General features: G+C 38.1%; 1 protein-coding gene across 9 annotated transcripts in view; it reads right to left on the bottom strand.

Moving 5' to 3' along the window:
• Positions 1–1,817: 1,817 nt before the first annotated feature.
• The window catches only part of KIF14 (kinesin family member 14), a 68,491-nt gene continuing 55,281 nt past the window's right edge, over positions 1,818–15,027 (bottom strand). For all 9 annotated transcript variants that reach the window (XM_054449750.2, XM_063647429.1, XM_054449739.2 and 6 more), the window contains 5 exons: positions 10,986–11,144; positions 9,602–9,724; positions 5,657–5,731; positions 4,747–4,885; positions 1,818–4,031 (listed from right to left, as the gene is read on the bottom strand). In XM_054449750.2, coding sequence (XP_054305725.1) covers positions 3,652–4,031; positions 4,747–4,885; positions 5,657–5,731; positions 9,602–9,724; positions 10,986–11,144 — 876 coding nt within the window. In that variant the 3' untranslated portion in view covers positions 1,818–3,651. The remainder of the gene's footprint in view (positions 4,032–4,746; positions 4,886–5,656; positions 5,732–9,601; positions 9,725–10,985; positions 11,145–15,027) is intronic.

The raw sequence follows: 15,027 nt of genomic DNA, 5'->3' as shown, positions 1-15,027 counted from the left end.
TTCAGCAACAGGAAATAGGCAGTTTCCAGTTGCCATCTGCTTAATCAAAAGTTTACCCCTGAATTCTGTCTTGAATAAGTCACCGATTCTCTGGTGGTTCTCCTGTATGTTCGAGTGTAGTATGTTTTTTGTTTGGTTTTTTGTTTGACAGTCTCCCTTGGTCTCCCAGGCTGGCGCAATCTTGGCTCACTGCGACCTCCGCCTCCCAGGTTCAAGAGATTCTCATGCCTCAGCCTCCCGAATAGCTGGATTATAGGCATGCACTGCCATGCCTGTTTATTACTTTTAGACAGAGTCACGCTCTGTCACCCAGGCTGTAGTACACAGTGGCGCGATCTAGTCTCACTGCAACCTCTACCTCCCGGGTTCAAGCCATTCTCCTGCCTCAGCCTCCTGTGTAGCTAGGATTACAGGCGTGCCATGCACCACCATGCCGGCTAATTTTTGTATTTTTAATAGAGATGGGGTTTCACCATGTTGGCTGGGCTGGTCTCGAATTCCTGGCCTCAAGTGATCCACCCGCCTCAGCCTCCCAAACTGTTGGGATTACAGGCATAAGCCACTGCACCAGGCTGAATTTAGCGTGTTTAGAGGTCTTTGGCATTGAGAAAATGTTATGAACAACCGGGATCCAACAAGATGGGCCTTTCAAAAGTCCATGAGGCAATCTAATCTTTTTCAGGTTGCTATAGCTTAACACCAACAGCATACCTAGAATTAAGTAATTATTGGAATGAATGAATGAACCTAGCTATCAGATATTAAAACAAACTAAATGGCTGTGCTCCACATCTAAAAATCCCATAAACTAATATTGGCTAAAGGAAGAAAGATGGAAAAGCTCAGTCTTGATTGTATCATGCAATGACGATAACTTGCAAAATCCAGAGCACAAACTTACCTGATGAATCATGCACAGGAAGCTGGGCACATAACCTTTTTTTTAACTGAACCAAACTACTGATACCTTTTCCCCTCACCTGTGATTAATTCTTACTTTCCATATTTAGGGAAAACCTTGAAATGCTTATTGGCACATAGTTAGGCTCTGTAAACTCAAGTATGCTAGTTAGCTAACTAGACAAAACAACCTTTTGCTAAAACTTTCAGATGGACTCCATGGAGGACATGCAGCACATTATACCTTCTTTAAGAGCAGTAAGATAATGTTTAGTTATCTTTATTGTCCATTTATTATCATGGAACAAAATGACAGCAGATATATTTTCAAGTATGCCATAAAGGACTGCAATACAATTTGGTACACTGGCAGAATGTTATAAATGGCATATGCCTGCACCAAGTGTGATCTTATATACATAACAAGGGTTTTGTAGCTGGTAATGAAAAGGACAGAAAATAAATTCACTAACGGCCTACTATTTGCCAGGAGTTATTCCCACATTTTTCTCACTAAATGCTCATAGATAGATAGTCCATGAGGTGAGTATTACTTTTCTTTCTGCAGATGAAGGAATGGGAGTGAAGACAGTAAGTAACATGTCTAAGGTCATGTAGTTACTAAGCAGCCTAGCTGGGATTCACACTCCAAACGTGTGAAAAATATGTCAAACTCCAAAGCTCATGCTCTTTCCACATACCACATGGTGATAAATCTATTCCAGGCAGAATCAATTAAAGAGAGGCAGAACAATGTTAAAAAAAATAGTTATGACAATATTAATATTTGTTTAGTGTTTCCTAATTATTAACTTGATTTGCAACACTAACCTAGCTATTATCAAGGCAGAGCTATTTTGAATGAAGAGTAAAGTAAATAAAGAAAATCAGTAAAATAAAACAGCATAGACCAAGAGGCAATTCTAATGCTGAAAAGATTTATTAAAGGCATTTTCTTTATAACATTTCTTGTCAGTGCACATAATTCCAATAGCAAATATTTTTTCACCATTCATTCAAATACAGTATCACAATGTATTAAGTATAAATATATATATAAAATTTTATGAAGACACTAAAAAGTTTCTGACCAATTAAGTCGTGAGTTTACAAAGCACAAACTGAAGATTAAATACTGAATATTAAGATGAAAACTACTATACACATACTTCAGGAAGTTCTTCAAAGAGGTGCACCTCCTGGGAAATCCTCATATGTACATCTACACTCCAGCAAACTGGACAGGCAAAGTGCTACTTGCCAAAGTATTGTCTAATAAAAATACATACAGAGCTTCAGAAAGAATACAAGGTCAAATGCCAAAAATAAAAAAGAAATGAAAGTAAATGTGCTACACTGTACCATTTTAAAGAGCTTGAAAACACCACACAAGGTTCACTAATACTGTTCTGACTGCAATGACCGTGTTTACTTACAATCTCTTCCTAACAAGGTAACTATCAGATTTATTCATGGTACTAATGGCCAATTTCAACTAGTTATGCCAAATGTACAAGTAGTATCTGTAAATTTGAAAAGGGCAAATGAAAGGATCAGGTCATTTAAATGAATTGTTTTTTAGGAACTGCTCAATATCACCCAAGCATAGTTACTAAGTATCTCTTCAAATTATACATACTCTTGAGGTCAAAAATGTCAAACTATTTCCTTAATGTAAGTTCCCACAAGTAGAATATTATCTTTATTACTTGATCATAAATAAAGGTTTTTTTTTAAAGCTGTGGAATATAAGGATCTTTAATCTTCATCAAATCATATACAAATTATTTCATTATACCTTTAACAAAACAAGCATTATCAAGAGAAGGTCCAGCCTCTGATCTAAACTCATTCAACAGTTTAGTATAATTCTGGCAACATTTAATTAGTTTTAAATAATATTCACACAGCCCCTATTATGGAACACAGATAACAGGGTAAACTATTATGCCACCAAGCCATATTATTAATATATAATCATACTGTATTTTGGTAGCTACTTATAATTTGGAAAGAAACAGGAAGCTACACCCTTGAACATACTATTCAAAATGGCAACCAGTTAACCCTTTGAGAAAAGAGTTTTTGATTAACAACGCAAGTTAAGTTGTCTTAGTTAAACTTGTATAGGCCATTTCACCATAAACATCATCCCAGCTGTCTGAGGAGAGAGAAGGCATAGGCACAAAGGTAACTGATTGTTCAGGTTTCCACTCATGAGAAAATAACCCTTTATAAACAGACTAATGAACCAACTACAGATAGTATACCAAAGTTAAACACTTTAAAGATAAAAAGATATTTTATTTATTTATTTATTTTGACTGAGTCTCGTTCTGTTGCTCAGACTGGAGTGAAGTGGCACGATATCGGCTCACTGCAACCTCTGCCTCTCAGGTTCAAGCGATCCTCCTGCCTCAGCCCCCCAGTAGCTGGGATTACAGGCATGCGCCACCATGCCCGGCAAATTTTTGTATTTTTAGTAGAGACGGGGTTTCGCCATGTTGGCCAGGCTGGTCTCGAACTCCTGACCTCGTCATCTGCCCACCTCAGCCTCCTAAAGTACTGGGATTACAGGCGTGAGCCACCACCTCCAGCCTTTGATAAAAAGATATTTTAAAGATAAAAAGACATGGACTTTTTTGAAATATCTGTACTGATTTCTCTTAAACTCTCCTGCATAAAGAAAATTGCCCAGCAAGTGTTCTCTTTCATGCATGGGTGGTCATAAAAGTGCCTACACATCAGTATTCACACCCACTGAATCCTACTGGGTATGCATTCCTCTGAGCTCACTGCTGGGGATGAGCCACGGAGCTCATAGACACGCTTTGGTACACCTTTATTCTTACTGCCGTCAATCCCGCTTGATATAGATTGTTGGTGTTCTTCTTTGGTATTTTGATTATAAGTTTCCCAGGGTTTCAACAAATCAGGACTTTCTTCAGATTCAAAACAAAAGAGGAGAGACTTAGCTAGAGATTCTAGTTCCTGGTGGACAACGTGAGTTACTCTACTCTCATAGCTGTCAACAGAAGTAGAAGGCACACTGAAGTCACTGTAAAAATCACTGGCCAAGATACGAATACTTTCAACACAAGTCTGGAGAAGATTTACATCACTACTGCATCCTATGTGCAAGAGAGAGAGGGAAAAGTTAATTAGCCTTTTCAGTTTTCATCAGGTATTTATGACTTTTATAGACTCTAGATATCTTTCAAGTCAAAGTGACCCTATCAAAACAATTCCAAACTACTTAAGATTAGTCAACTGAAGTGTTTATTTGTTAGATAAGCACTTGGTTTTTCATGATCTAATTATTTAGGTAGAAGTACTGATACACATATTAAGTGGGAATTTAATTATAAATACAAGTTCCTATATGGGTAACTAATATCAGTGAAGTAGCTTTGGGTAGGCTTCAGTTAATGACTAAAATAATGAAAAGGTTAGAAATAAAAAGGAAAGATGTCAGCCAGGGACTGTGGCTCATGCCTGTAATCCCAGCACTTTGGGAGGCCAAGGTGGGTGAATTGTTTGAGGTCAGGAGTTCGAGACCAGCCTGGCCAACATGGTGAAACCCCATCTCTACTAAAAACATAAAAATTATTCAGGCATGGTGGCGCATGCCTGTAATCCCAGCTACTCGAGAGGCTGAGGCAGAAGAATCACTTGAACCCAGGAGGCGGAGGTTGCAGTGAGCTGAGATCGAGCCACTGCACTCCAGCCTGAGTGACAGAGCGAGACTCCATCTCAAAAAAAAAAAAAAAAAAAAAAAAAAGGAAAGATGTCTAAGGTTCCTTAAAATATAAAATTCTGATGATAAACTCCATTTGGAGAATATACCTTTCAGTGCAGAAATAATAATTTCAATAGCTTTCTCTAAGCAATGTTTTAACTTTAAGAATTCTGGAGCACGATTAACCATCTTCTTGAAAGCTTGGTATTCAAAGTTTTCTTCTTGTACTTGCCTTCTGAAACTTTTCTGTATAAATAAAGTCAATATTTAAAATAATACATTAACAGGCTCAATGGCAGTAAGGCTCAGTCAATATGATTTTAATTGCCAGAATCTTCTCTTTAAGAAAGAGAGTTTAATTTCCTCACCAGTGCTTAACTCTATTTCTATAAACAAGACCAAAATACAATAGTAATTACTGTTTTCAAAAGAAATCAGAATTTTCAATTAATTTTCAAAGTCTGTCATCCTATTACATGAGAATGGAATAAAGTAACAGTGCCATTTATATTCAATACCTTAAAAGATACATTTATTTCATTTTTAAGAGCTCAACTTTATAATAGTTCTCACTTATTTAAATAAAAATTTTCAAGCCATAGCAATTACTCTCCTTTTTAACACATTGATCATATACTTAATTTTTCTCTTTACCTGTGACATGGGAATAATCTATCTAATTCACCTGTATTTTAAAATCTTTGAGCACAATGATTATTAAACACAATTTTTTAGCCTATAATGACCATCCAAGCAAAAGCTGACAGTTATTAAACCAGTAGCAATAAGAAACAGATATATTAATAAATCTCTATACAGTCCTTTATCCATTACTAGAACTACTAAGTTATGACACACATAAAAAAGACAAAGAGCGATCTTACATGCTACAATTAAACATATACAAAAGAGTTGTCTCTGGCTAAGGATAAACACTGAAATAAAAATATCTACATTTGAACCAAGCGAAATGATAAAAAATAAGCAAAATTAAAATCAATTTAAAGCTTCTCTTACAATTTTCGATTCAGCAAAGATGTTTTCAAGAGATCTAATCAATCCCATGGCATTAGTTTTCATTTCTTTGGTAACCTATAGAGAATGTTAAGATATTTTATTATACTTTATTATTCAGAAGTACAAAAATCATAGAATCGCATGGGACCAGACTTTTAAAATATTCTAGTCTAGAAGCCCAAAGATTGGAGTTCTATTTCTGGGATTGCAATTAAATAGCTTGAGAGTACTTAAATCATACATGTGAAATTTCTTCAAAAATAAATTGCACATTGACTTCTTTCCAAATAAGTTTATTTCACTTTTAAGAGCTCAACTTTATAATCTCTCTCATTTATTTTATTTACATAAAAAATTTCAAGCCATAGCAATTACTCTCCTTTTAAACACACTGATCACATACTTAGTCTGTATTTTCTATTTACCTGTGACATGGGAAAATAATCAGTCTAATTCACCTGTATTCACTAATAATTTCTTTCAAAATAAATTGCACATTGATTTCTATATTAAATATGGACACCCTCTAATATTTGTTATAATAACAGATTTTGTGTTATACTTAAATATTGATAGATATGAAATTTCTAAATTTCCCTTGGAAGGGAGTAACATATCAAGCAAATACTATACTCTAAGAACTTTACAAATGTTTTATTATTTGATTCTCCATTATAGTCCTATGCTGCCCATCATATACCCCATTTTATAGGTAAGGAAACAGACCTTGGTTCCTAACTCCTAAGACTGAGAACTAGGGTGGGAGCCCACATCTAAATTCTAAGCGTTGCTTTTATTCTATCCAATGCTGCCCCCTAAGGTGCTTTCCTGCTCAATTTCTGCCAGGGGATTCTTTTTCAGTATTTAATTGGCTTTACTCACAGAGTGCTTCCCTAGCTCTAATTCAGATTTGCTCTATGTGGTTTAAAAAAAAAAAAAAAAAAAAGAATATCCAAATTATTTTTCCTTTCTGACTCCAGCTTTAAAATTGTAGCTCCATGCCTTTTATGTTTCAGCTTATTTTCTATTTCTTTAGATATTTTATTATTCTTCTATAGGTTCTTAGAGAAGTTTTAACTTAAAAGAATAGATAAACTAAAACCCTACCATGAATAAGAAAGTACAGGTTTGTCATACTACAGAAAGAAAATGAGAGAAAGGAGGGTATGCAGATAGGGTCAATTGTATACAGGATGGGCCTGGCCCTTTTGCTGCTTATTTCCTCAAAACAATACCAAGGCTAACACCTGCACCTACTTCAACAGCTTACTAAGCACATTCCCATATATTATTTCATTTATACTTTTAGTTAATTTATTCTATACCCTTCTGCACTTATTGCCAGCAGAAATTCTTTGCAATAGTGATAGACTGCAAAAGTGGTATCACTTTGCAAATATGGTGAAGTGTTTTAGTGATAAATGGTGCTGCTGCTGAGCAAAACCAAATTTGAGATGTCAGTGGTAGTCTGAATGAGCCTTTGACAGCCCAATATGTCCCTTTCTTCAAAGTTGCACTATGGAACTGAAATCAGCTTCATGCCTATTTGAGCACAAGCTTGATTTAGTGACAATATGAGCTCCTAAATTTAATAACAATGTGTTTTTATTTTTATTATTTATTTATTTATTTATTTTTGAGATGGAGTCTTGCTCTGTTGCCAGGCTGGAGTGCAGTGGCACGATCTCGGCTCACTGCAACATCCACCTCCCAGGTTCAAGCGATTCTCCTGCCTCAGCCTCCCAAGTAGCTGGGACTACAGGTGTGCACCACCATGCCCAGCTAATTTTTGTATTTTTAGTAGAGACGGGGTTTCACCAAGTTGGCCAGAATGGTCTCGATCTCTTGATGTTGTGATCTGCCCACCTCAGCCTCCCAAAGTGCTGGGATGACAGGCATGAGCCACCGCACCCAGCCGTGTTATTATTTTTTAAAACAAAAAAACAAAGTGAGAGAGGCAGACATATATTGAGAAAAAGAGAACACGTGCAAGTAAGATGAATGACTTAAGATTTGCCAGGCACTACATTTTTAGCATTTTCATATACGTTGTTTCTTCATCTCATATGATCCTCAGAACAATTTTATGAAATAAGTATGATCATCCTCATTTAAAAATGGAACGACTGAGGCTCAGGTAAGTTGTTCAAGGCTACATAGGAAGTAGGAGAGCAGCTTAATGTTCTATGTCTTTCCCCTATTCTGAGATAGAGTTTTTCTGGGCAGAGAGAAATCTATATAACCCTGTAGTATGAGCAAAGGGATGGAGAACTTCTGTGGCTTACACATAGTTTCACCTCAGATTCTAAGATGAGCTAGAAGTACATTAATAGCAAAGTTTTTCTAAACAACAACAAAAAAACTAACTTACTCCATGCCTTCCCAGAAACAACCACCCAGAGGGACAGAAGCCAATAGTCTTCCACATGATCTACTTTTCTAGATCAATCAATATGTACATAAATGAGGAGACATCCTAGTAGCTAAGATCTCAGGAACCTAAACGTCCCCAGGTAAGGTAGCACTGCCCCAGCCACCTGACTCCAGCAAGAGCAATGGAATGGACAGGGATGGTTTTTGTTTGTTTGTTTGAGACAAAGTCTTGGTCTGTCGCCCAGGCTGATATGCAGTGGTGCAATCACAGCTCACTGCGGCCTCAAACTCCTGGGCTCAAGTGATACTCCTGCCTCAGCCTCCAGAGTAGCTGGTACTACAGGTGCATGCCACCATGTCTGGCTAATTTCTGTATTTTTTGTAGAGACAAGGTCTCGCTATGATTCCCAGGCTGGTTTCGCATTCTGGGCTCAAGCTATCTTCCTGCCTTGGCCTTCCAAAGTGCTGGGATTACAGGCATTAGCCACCATCCCTGGCGAGGGATGGTTTTAATATGTTGTTACAAGACTCTAAAACAGACAAGTCTCTAAAATTCAGTCTCATAAGAATTTGAATTTGTATCTTCCTAATCCCCACTTCACTAACAGTAATTGTCAATAAAGAAAATTTATGCATGAACAATAGTTTTAAAAACTTATTTATGTAGCATGTTGAGTTTTGGAGTCAGGCAGAATATAAAATCCTGGCTCAGGGCTTAATAGTTGGGTAATTAGGCAAAGTACTCCAATTCAATGAAATGAAGAATATAAATTCCTACCTTGAAAAGTGATATGAATATGAAATATGATATTCATAGGGCTTTTTCTTACTGACAAAGTAGAAACCCATTATAGAAATGGCTAAGATTTACACTGTTACACGTAAAGCACCTAGTCTAGTAACTGTCAGAGGAAATTAATCAATAAATAGTTTACAGCCTGTGGTGTAGGTATGCTTACATGACAGGGTCAGAGCATTAAGTGACTTGCTAAATGATAAGTGGAAAGTGATAGAACCAGGTTTCAAATACATGTCTTCTAATATTAAAACCCAGATCTTTCCTAAGGTACTAAGTAATGTTAGCTGGAGGATGGGAGGACACATATTTTAGGAAATCACTGAAATGCTTATTGGTTCTGTATCTTGATATGAAATATCTTATGTGAATGCCCCAGAAAAATATTTAGTTCAAGATACTGAATCAATAAATGTTACTAATAGTTTCCATTCTTAGAAGAGGAGAGGACTAAACAAAGCTAAGGAAGAAAATGACAACCAGAAAGCGAACACTAGGTGTCACTACCACACTCCACTCTCTGCTTAGGAGTTTACAGACTGAATTCTTGAAAATAGCTGCAACAGGACCAAGCAAAATATTAACAACAGAGGCTGCAGCGACTTAAGAATAACTTGGGAAAATATCAGCATAAGATCATGATGTCAGCCTCTTAGTGAAAAATAACTCAAAACAAATTAAAACATATGAATTTATAGAAATCTAATTTGTTGATTGAAAAAATCAACTTTATATATTATTTAGTACTGTACGGAATATTCTTTTATTCATCTTACCTCATTTTTTGTACACTGCCTTAAGAGTTCATGCTGAAGTTCTTTTGCTTTTTCCAGTCCAGAATCTAATAAAATCTTCATTCCTAAGCCTACACCATCACAGACAGCATCCATGAATTCCTCCTAGAAAAAGAATTTAAGCATTAACTAGAAAATTTAGGTTTTATATATTTTAATTTATTTAAATTTAGGTTTTATATATTTTAAATTATCAAGTAATTAAGTTATGTTTTCTGCTTACTTTAGGACTATAATATATTCCAAGTTTATTAAGTTCAACTAAAGCTAGAATAAGAACAGTCTGTAGTCTATAAAGAAATAAAATTAGCAAATCTGTAATTTAGTATCCCATATATAACATATTGCAAAGAATGTTTATCATCTTTAAGCAGGGCTCTATATTGCTAGAACACAGTAACATTTTTTTTTTTTGAAACGGAGTTTCACTCTTGTCGCCCAGGATGGAGTGAAATGGCACGATCTTGGCTTACTGTAACCTCCACCTTCCTGGTTCAAGCTATTCTCCTATCTCAGCCTCCTGAGTAGCTGGGATTACAGGCACCTGCCACTACACCCAGCTAATTTTTGTATTTTTAGTAGAGACGGGGTTTCGCCATGTTGGCCAAGCTGGTCTTGAACTGCTGACCTCAGGTGATCCACCAGCCTTGGCCTCCCAAAGTGTTGGGATTACAGGCATGAGCCACCGCCCCCAGCCAGAACACAGCAACATTCTAATATAATACAATGTTTTCAATAGCATAAATAGTGAAAGCAACCAAATACAAATTATCTGGTATTACAGGGTTTTTCATATGTTGATTGGCTGAGAAAACCCTCCACCGTAGATGACTAGCATCAAATTAAGGATCCGAAAGGTAAAATATGGTTTGCAAAATAATCCAATATATTTAAAACAGTTTTTTTGTTTGGTTGGTTTTGTTGGGCTTTTTTTGAGATGGAGTCTTACTCTGTCACCCAGACTGGAGTGCACTGGCGCAATCTCAGCTCACTGCAACCTCTGCCTCCTGGGTTCAAGTGATTCTCCTGCCTCAGCCTCCTGAGTAGCTGGGATTACAGGCGTGGGCCACCATGACTGGCTAATTTTTGTATTTTCAGTAGAGACGGGGGTTTCGCCTATTGGCCAGGCTGATCTCGAACTCCTGACCTCAAGTGATCCACCTGCCTCGGCCTCCCAAAGTGGTGGGATTACAGGCATGAGCCACCACATCCCGCCCAAACAGTTTTAAATCTTATTGCAAAACTACTAAAAGTACAAGCTGTTTTGAAAACTTAAAGATAACTTGCCATGTTTAGTACTGTACTATTATCAAAAGTCTAATGTTCCCTCAGATGAAGTCTGTCTAAACTAACATTGCTAAATTACCTGGACACTGGCAGCTTTATTGTTACCATTTTCTAGAAAATGTAGCTTGCTCCCTTTCAGAACTGCTAACTGCCCCACATACTTTACAGCTTGTTGTACAATTTGGATTCCATTCTTTTGAGCCTCTTTTATCATTGATGAAATATCTGAACAGCATCCCTGTAAGATAAAAATGGACAAGTATATCAGATATATGAGATTATAACAGGTGGTAAAGAAAAGATAAGGGCTGGGCACAGTGGCTCACACCTGTAATTCCAGCAGTTTGGGAGGCTGAGGCAGGTGGATTGCCTGAGGTCAGGAGTTCAAGACCAGCCTGGCCAACATGGTAAAACCCTGTCTCTACTAAAAATACAAAAATTGGTCAGGCATAGTAGCACATGCCTGTATCCTAGCTACTCAGTAGGCTGAGGCACAAGAATTGCTTGAACCCAGGAGGCAGAGGTTGCAGTGAGCTGAGATCGTGCTATTGTACTCCAGCCGGGGCGACAGAGTAAGACTCCATCTTAAAAAAAAAAAAAAAAAAAGAAAGAAAAGAAAAGAAAAATGTGCCAGGCATGGTGGCTCACGCCTGTAATCCCAGCACTTTGGGAGGCTGAGGCAGGCAGATCACAAGGTCAGGACTTCGAGGCTAGCCTGGCCAATATGGTGAAACCCCATCTCTACTAAAAATACAAAAATTAGCCAGGCGTGCTGGCAGGCGCCTGTAGTCCCAGCTACTCAGGAGGCTGAGGCAGGAGAATCACTTGAACCTGGGAGGCGGAGATTGTAGTGAGCCGAGATCACGCCACTGCACTCCAGCCTGGGTGACAGAGCGAGACTCTGTCTCGCTGATTTTCAAAAGAAAAGAAAAGAAAAAAAAAAAGAAAAGAGAAATCATCCGGAGAAAATAAATTTTGCATTTATTGATATAGTGATCTCACTTCATAAATGCCTCAGTCAGAACCAGAAAACATCTGTGGCTGCTAAAGGTGATAACATGAGTAAGATATAGTCTCTACCCTCAAAGACCTTACACATTAATAGGAGACATAATGTAAGTATAAAATTAACTACATATAAGACAGAATTAATAAGTAAAAGCCAAAAGAAAGAAAAAGAAGGGTGGCTCTTTTGCATCTGAACTTTTCCTGTTCTGATAACCATCTGACAGTTAATAAAGATATGATTTTCTCAGGGGAAAAGAAAGCGAGAGGGAGAGGAAGGGGAAGCAAAAGGGGTGAAAAAAACCCAAACACCTTCAAACAAAAGACTTCCCACATGCACTCAGAGTACACATATAAAAAAGGAATGAGGAAGCTTCTCTTGAGCTTTTCTTCTTTCTGTTACCTGCCCGCTGAAGTGCCTCTTCAAAATATTTCTCCTGGCCTGCTTTGGGGAATATGCTAATTGTATTGCTACAAGAAAAGGATTCTCAAACCATACTTAGTAGAAAGTGTAGTCACTAAATTCAGGTTTGCTAGCTTAACACGAGTCTCTCCTGAGCTTAATCTAACTTCCCCTCCAAGTCACCTGGTCTCTCCATCCTTGATTCCTTGTATAAGATTTCCCACAGGGCTATGAGTTGAAACCCACAAGTTCAGTTCAAAGTATTCTTTTCAGAAAATGAAAAGAAGGAAAGAAACTACACACCAGCTACTCTAAGAGAGACATTCTTATAACATTAATTCATCTGATCCTCACAGCGATCCTGCCTGGTAGGCATTTCTAGCTTTATTTTCCTGTGAGAAACAGGAGACTCAAAAACTTAAGCAGTTTGCCCAAGGACGCACAACTAATTTAGCATGGGTTCAAACATCAGTTTTTCAAGTGCCAGTAGTGAGTTTTTGTTTTGTGTGTGTTCTCCCACTATTCTAGTACTGCCTCTAAAATCTGAGAGCCAACTAAGCACTGACCATCCTTCAACAAGCTTCCTTTTCTAGGCTCAAACTTAAGTCAGACCCTTCGCTTCTGACTCTCTAGCTTTGCTCTCTGGCCAATCCTACCTTTCATTTTCATGGTTCTATGCTGTCAGAAATTCTCCTTCATCTACTACTTCATCCACACCTGTTTGCAGTCCACCACCCCCCACCCCTTGTCTTAGTCATCCTATTTCCTCATTACCTATATCCAAAGTCATCCTTCATCCCATATGAATTTATAATTAATTCAATAACAAGTATCCAACCGAACATCTATCACATAATGGGGCCTTGTGAAAAAAGACACCCATTGTCCTCTACCTTCTTAGAGCTAACTGTCCATTGAGATGTACAGGCTTATAAATAGTATGTTATATTAAAAGTCATAACGGGTGAAGTTTAGGGTTATTAGAGAAGCAAATAAGACAGGTGCCTAACCAAGTCTTGGGGAGACCTAGAAAATACTACCGAGGGAGAACAACGGACATTAAAAACAATCATCTGATTTCAAGTTTACTAGTTAGATCAGTTAAAGATTTCCAAATCCCAGCTAGTAAATAGCCCATTCAGGAAGTATTTGACACAACAAAAATTCTACAGCAATAATAGAATGTGGAAAGTCTTTTGGTGGGCACCATAACATTAAATTTGTTCAATTGTTCTAGAATATTTTATTGCACAGTCTAATTATCCTTTTTTAAAAGTGAAATCTAACCCTCTTAGTATTTTCTTTTTTAAAATTGTTTATTTTTTGTTATTATTATTGAGACATGGTCTCACTCTGTCATCCAGGCTGGAGTGCAGTGGTGCAATCATGGCTCACTGTAGCTTCGAACTCCTGGGCTCAAGCAATCCTCCCACCTCAGCCTCCCAAGTAGCTGGGACCACAGGTACATGTCACCATTTATTTTTTTAGAGACAAAGTATCTAACAAGTTGGATATTTGTTATTATTCACTACGTTGCCCAGGCTGGTCTCAAAGTCCCAGGCTTAACTGATCCTCCTGCCTCAGCCTCCCAAAGTCCTAGGATTACAGGCATGAGCCACTGTACTCGGCCATTAAATTTCTTATCTGCTCCTTTTGCATATCAAGGAATTTTTATAAAGGAATTTGTTAATATGGTAGATGACTAAGTATTCTCCAATATCAATTTTCCACTTCTTCCACAGATCCCTTGATTTTTGGCTTGGCACATAGGTGTCCAGAATTTTTTTAAAAAATACATTTCCTCATGATACTTGCAGCTAGATGTAGTCAAATGATAAAATTCTAGCCAGATATATAAATTGATGTGGCATATGGTGATTTCCAGAAACCTCCCTTAAAAGAAGGCAAACTTCAGCTGGGCGCGGTGGCTCATGCCTGTAATCCCAGCACTTTGGGAAGCTGAGAGGGGCGGATCACCTGAGGTCAGGAGTTCCGAGACTAGCCTGGCCAACATGGTGAAACCCCATCTCTACTAAAATTACAAAAATTAGCCAAGCATGGTGGTGGGTGCCTGTAATCCTAGCTACTCGAGAGGCTGAGGCAGGAGAATCGCTTGAATCCAGGAGCAGAGGTTGCAGTGAGCCAAGACCGCGCCACTGCACTCCAACCTGGGTGACAAGAGTGAGACTCCAGCTCAAAAAAAAAAAAGGCAAACTTCGCCCTGTCCTTCTCACCACTCCTTCCACCCTGCTGCACTGAGCTCAGATGAGGCTCCTCCATGGTGGGTCATGAAATCAGGGGCTACACTTTGGGCATGGCGGAGGGGACCACTGGGAGGAACCTGGATCCTGAGGACTCTGTGGATCACAGCCACTGTGTCTACATCTAGATTTTATGTGAGAGAGAATAAGCTTTCATCTTCTTCTTACAGCCAAACCTAATCTTATCTGACACAAGATAAGCAGGAAAACAAAATTATTTCCTTGTCTCTATGTCAGCAGGATTGTGGCCAATTCAGTCTGAGTTGAAACCCAATCCCATACCCAGAGAAAGACTCTGTCTCTCTTCCCAGTATCCCTTATTGAGGGCCAGCATGGTACAATGGCAGAGCATGAACTGGGCCCAAGACTACCTGGGTCCAAATCCAACTCAGTCATTTACTAGTTAGGTAACATTGGATGGTATATTTATTTTCTCTGTGCCTCCATTTCCT

This window comes from Pongo pygmaeus, chromosome 1, assembly GCF_028885625.2.
Source record: "Pongo pygmaeus isolate AG05252 chromosome 1, NHGRI_mPonPyg2-v2.0_pri, whole genome shotgun sequence".
Classification (NCBI taxonomy): Eukaryota; Metazoa; Chordata; class Mammalia; order Primates; family Hominidae; genus Pongo; species Pongo pygmaeus.
This window is presented reverse-complemented; position numbering and strand designations above follow the sequence as displayed.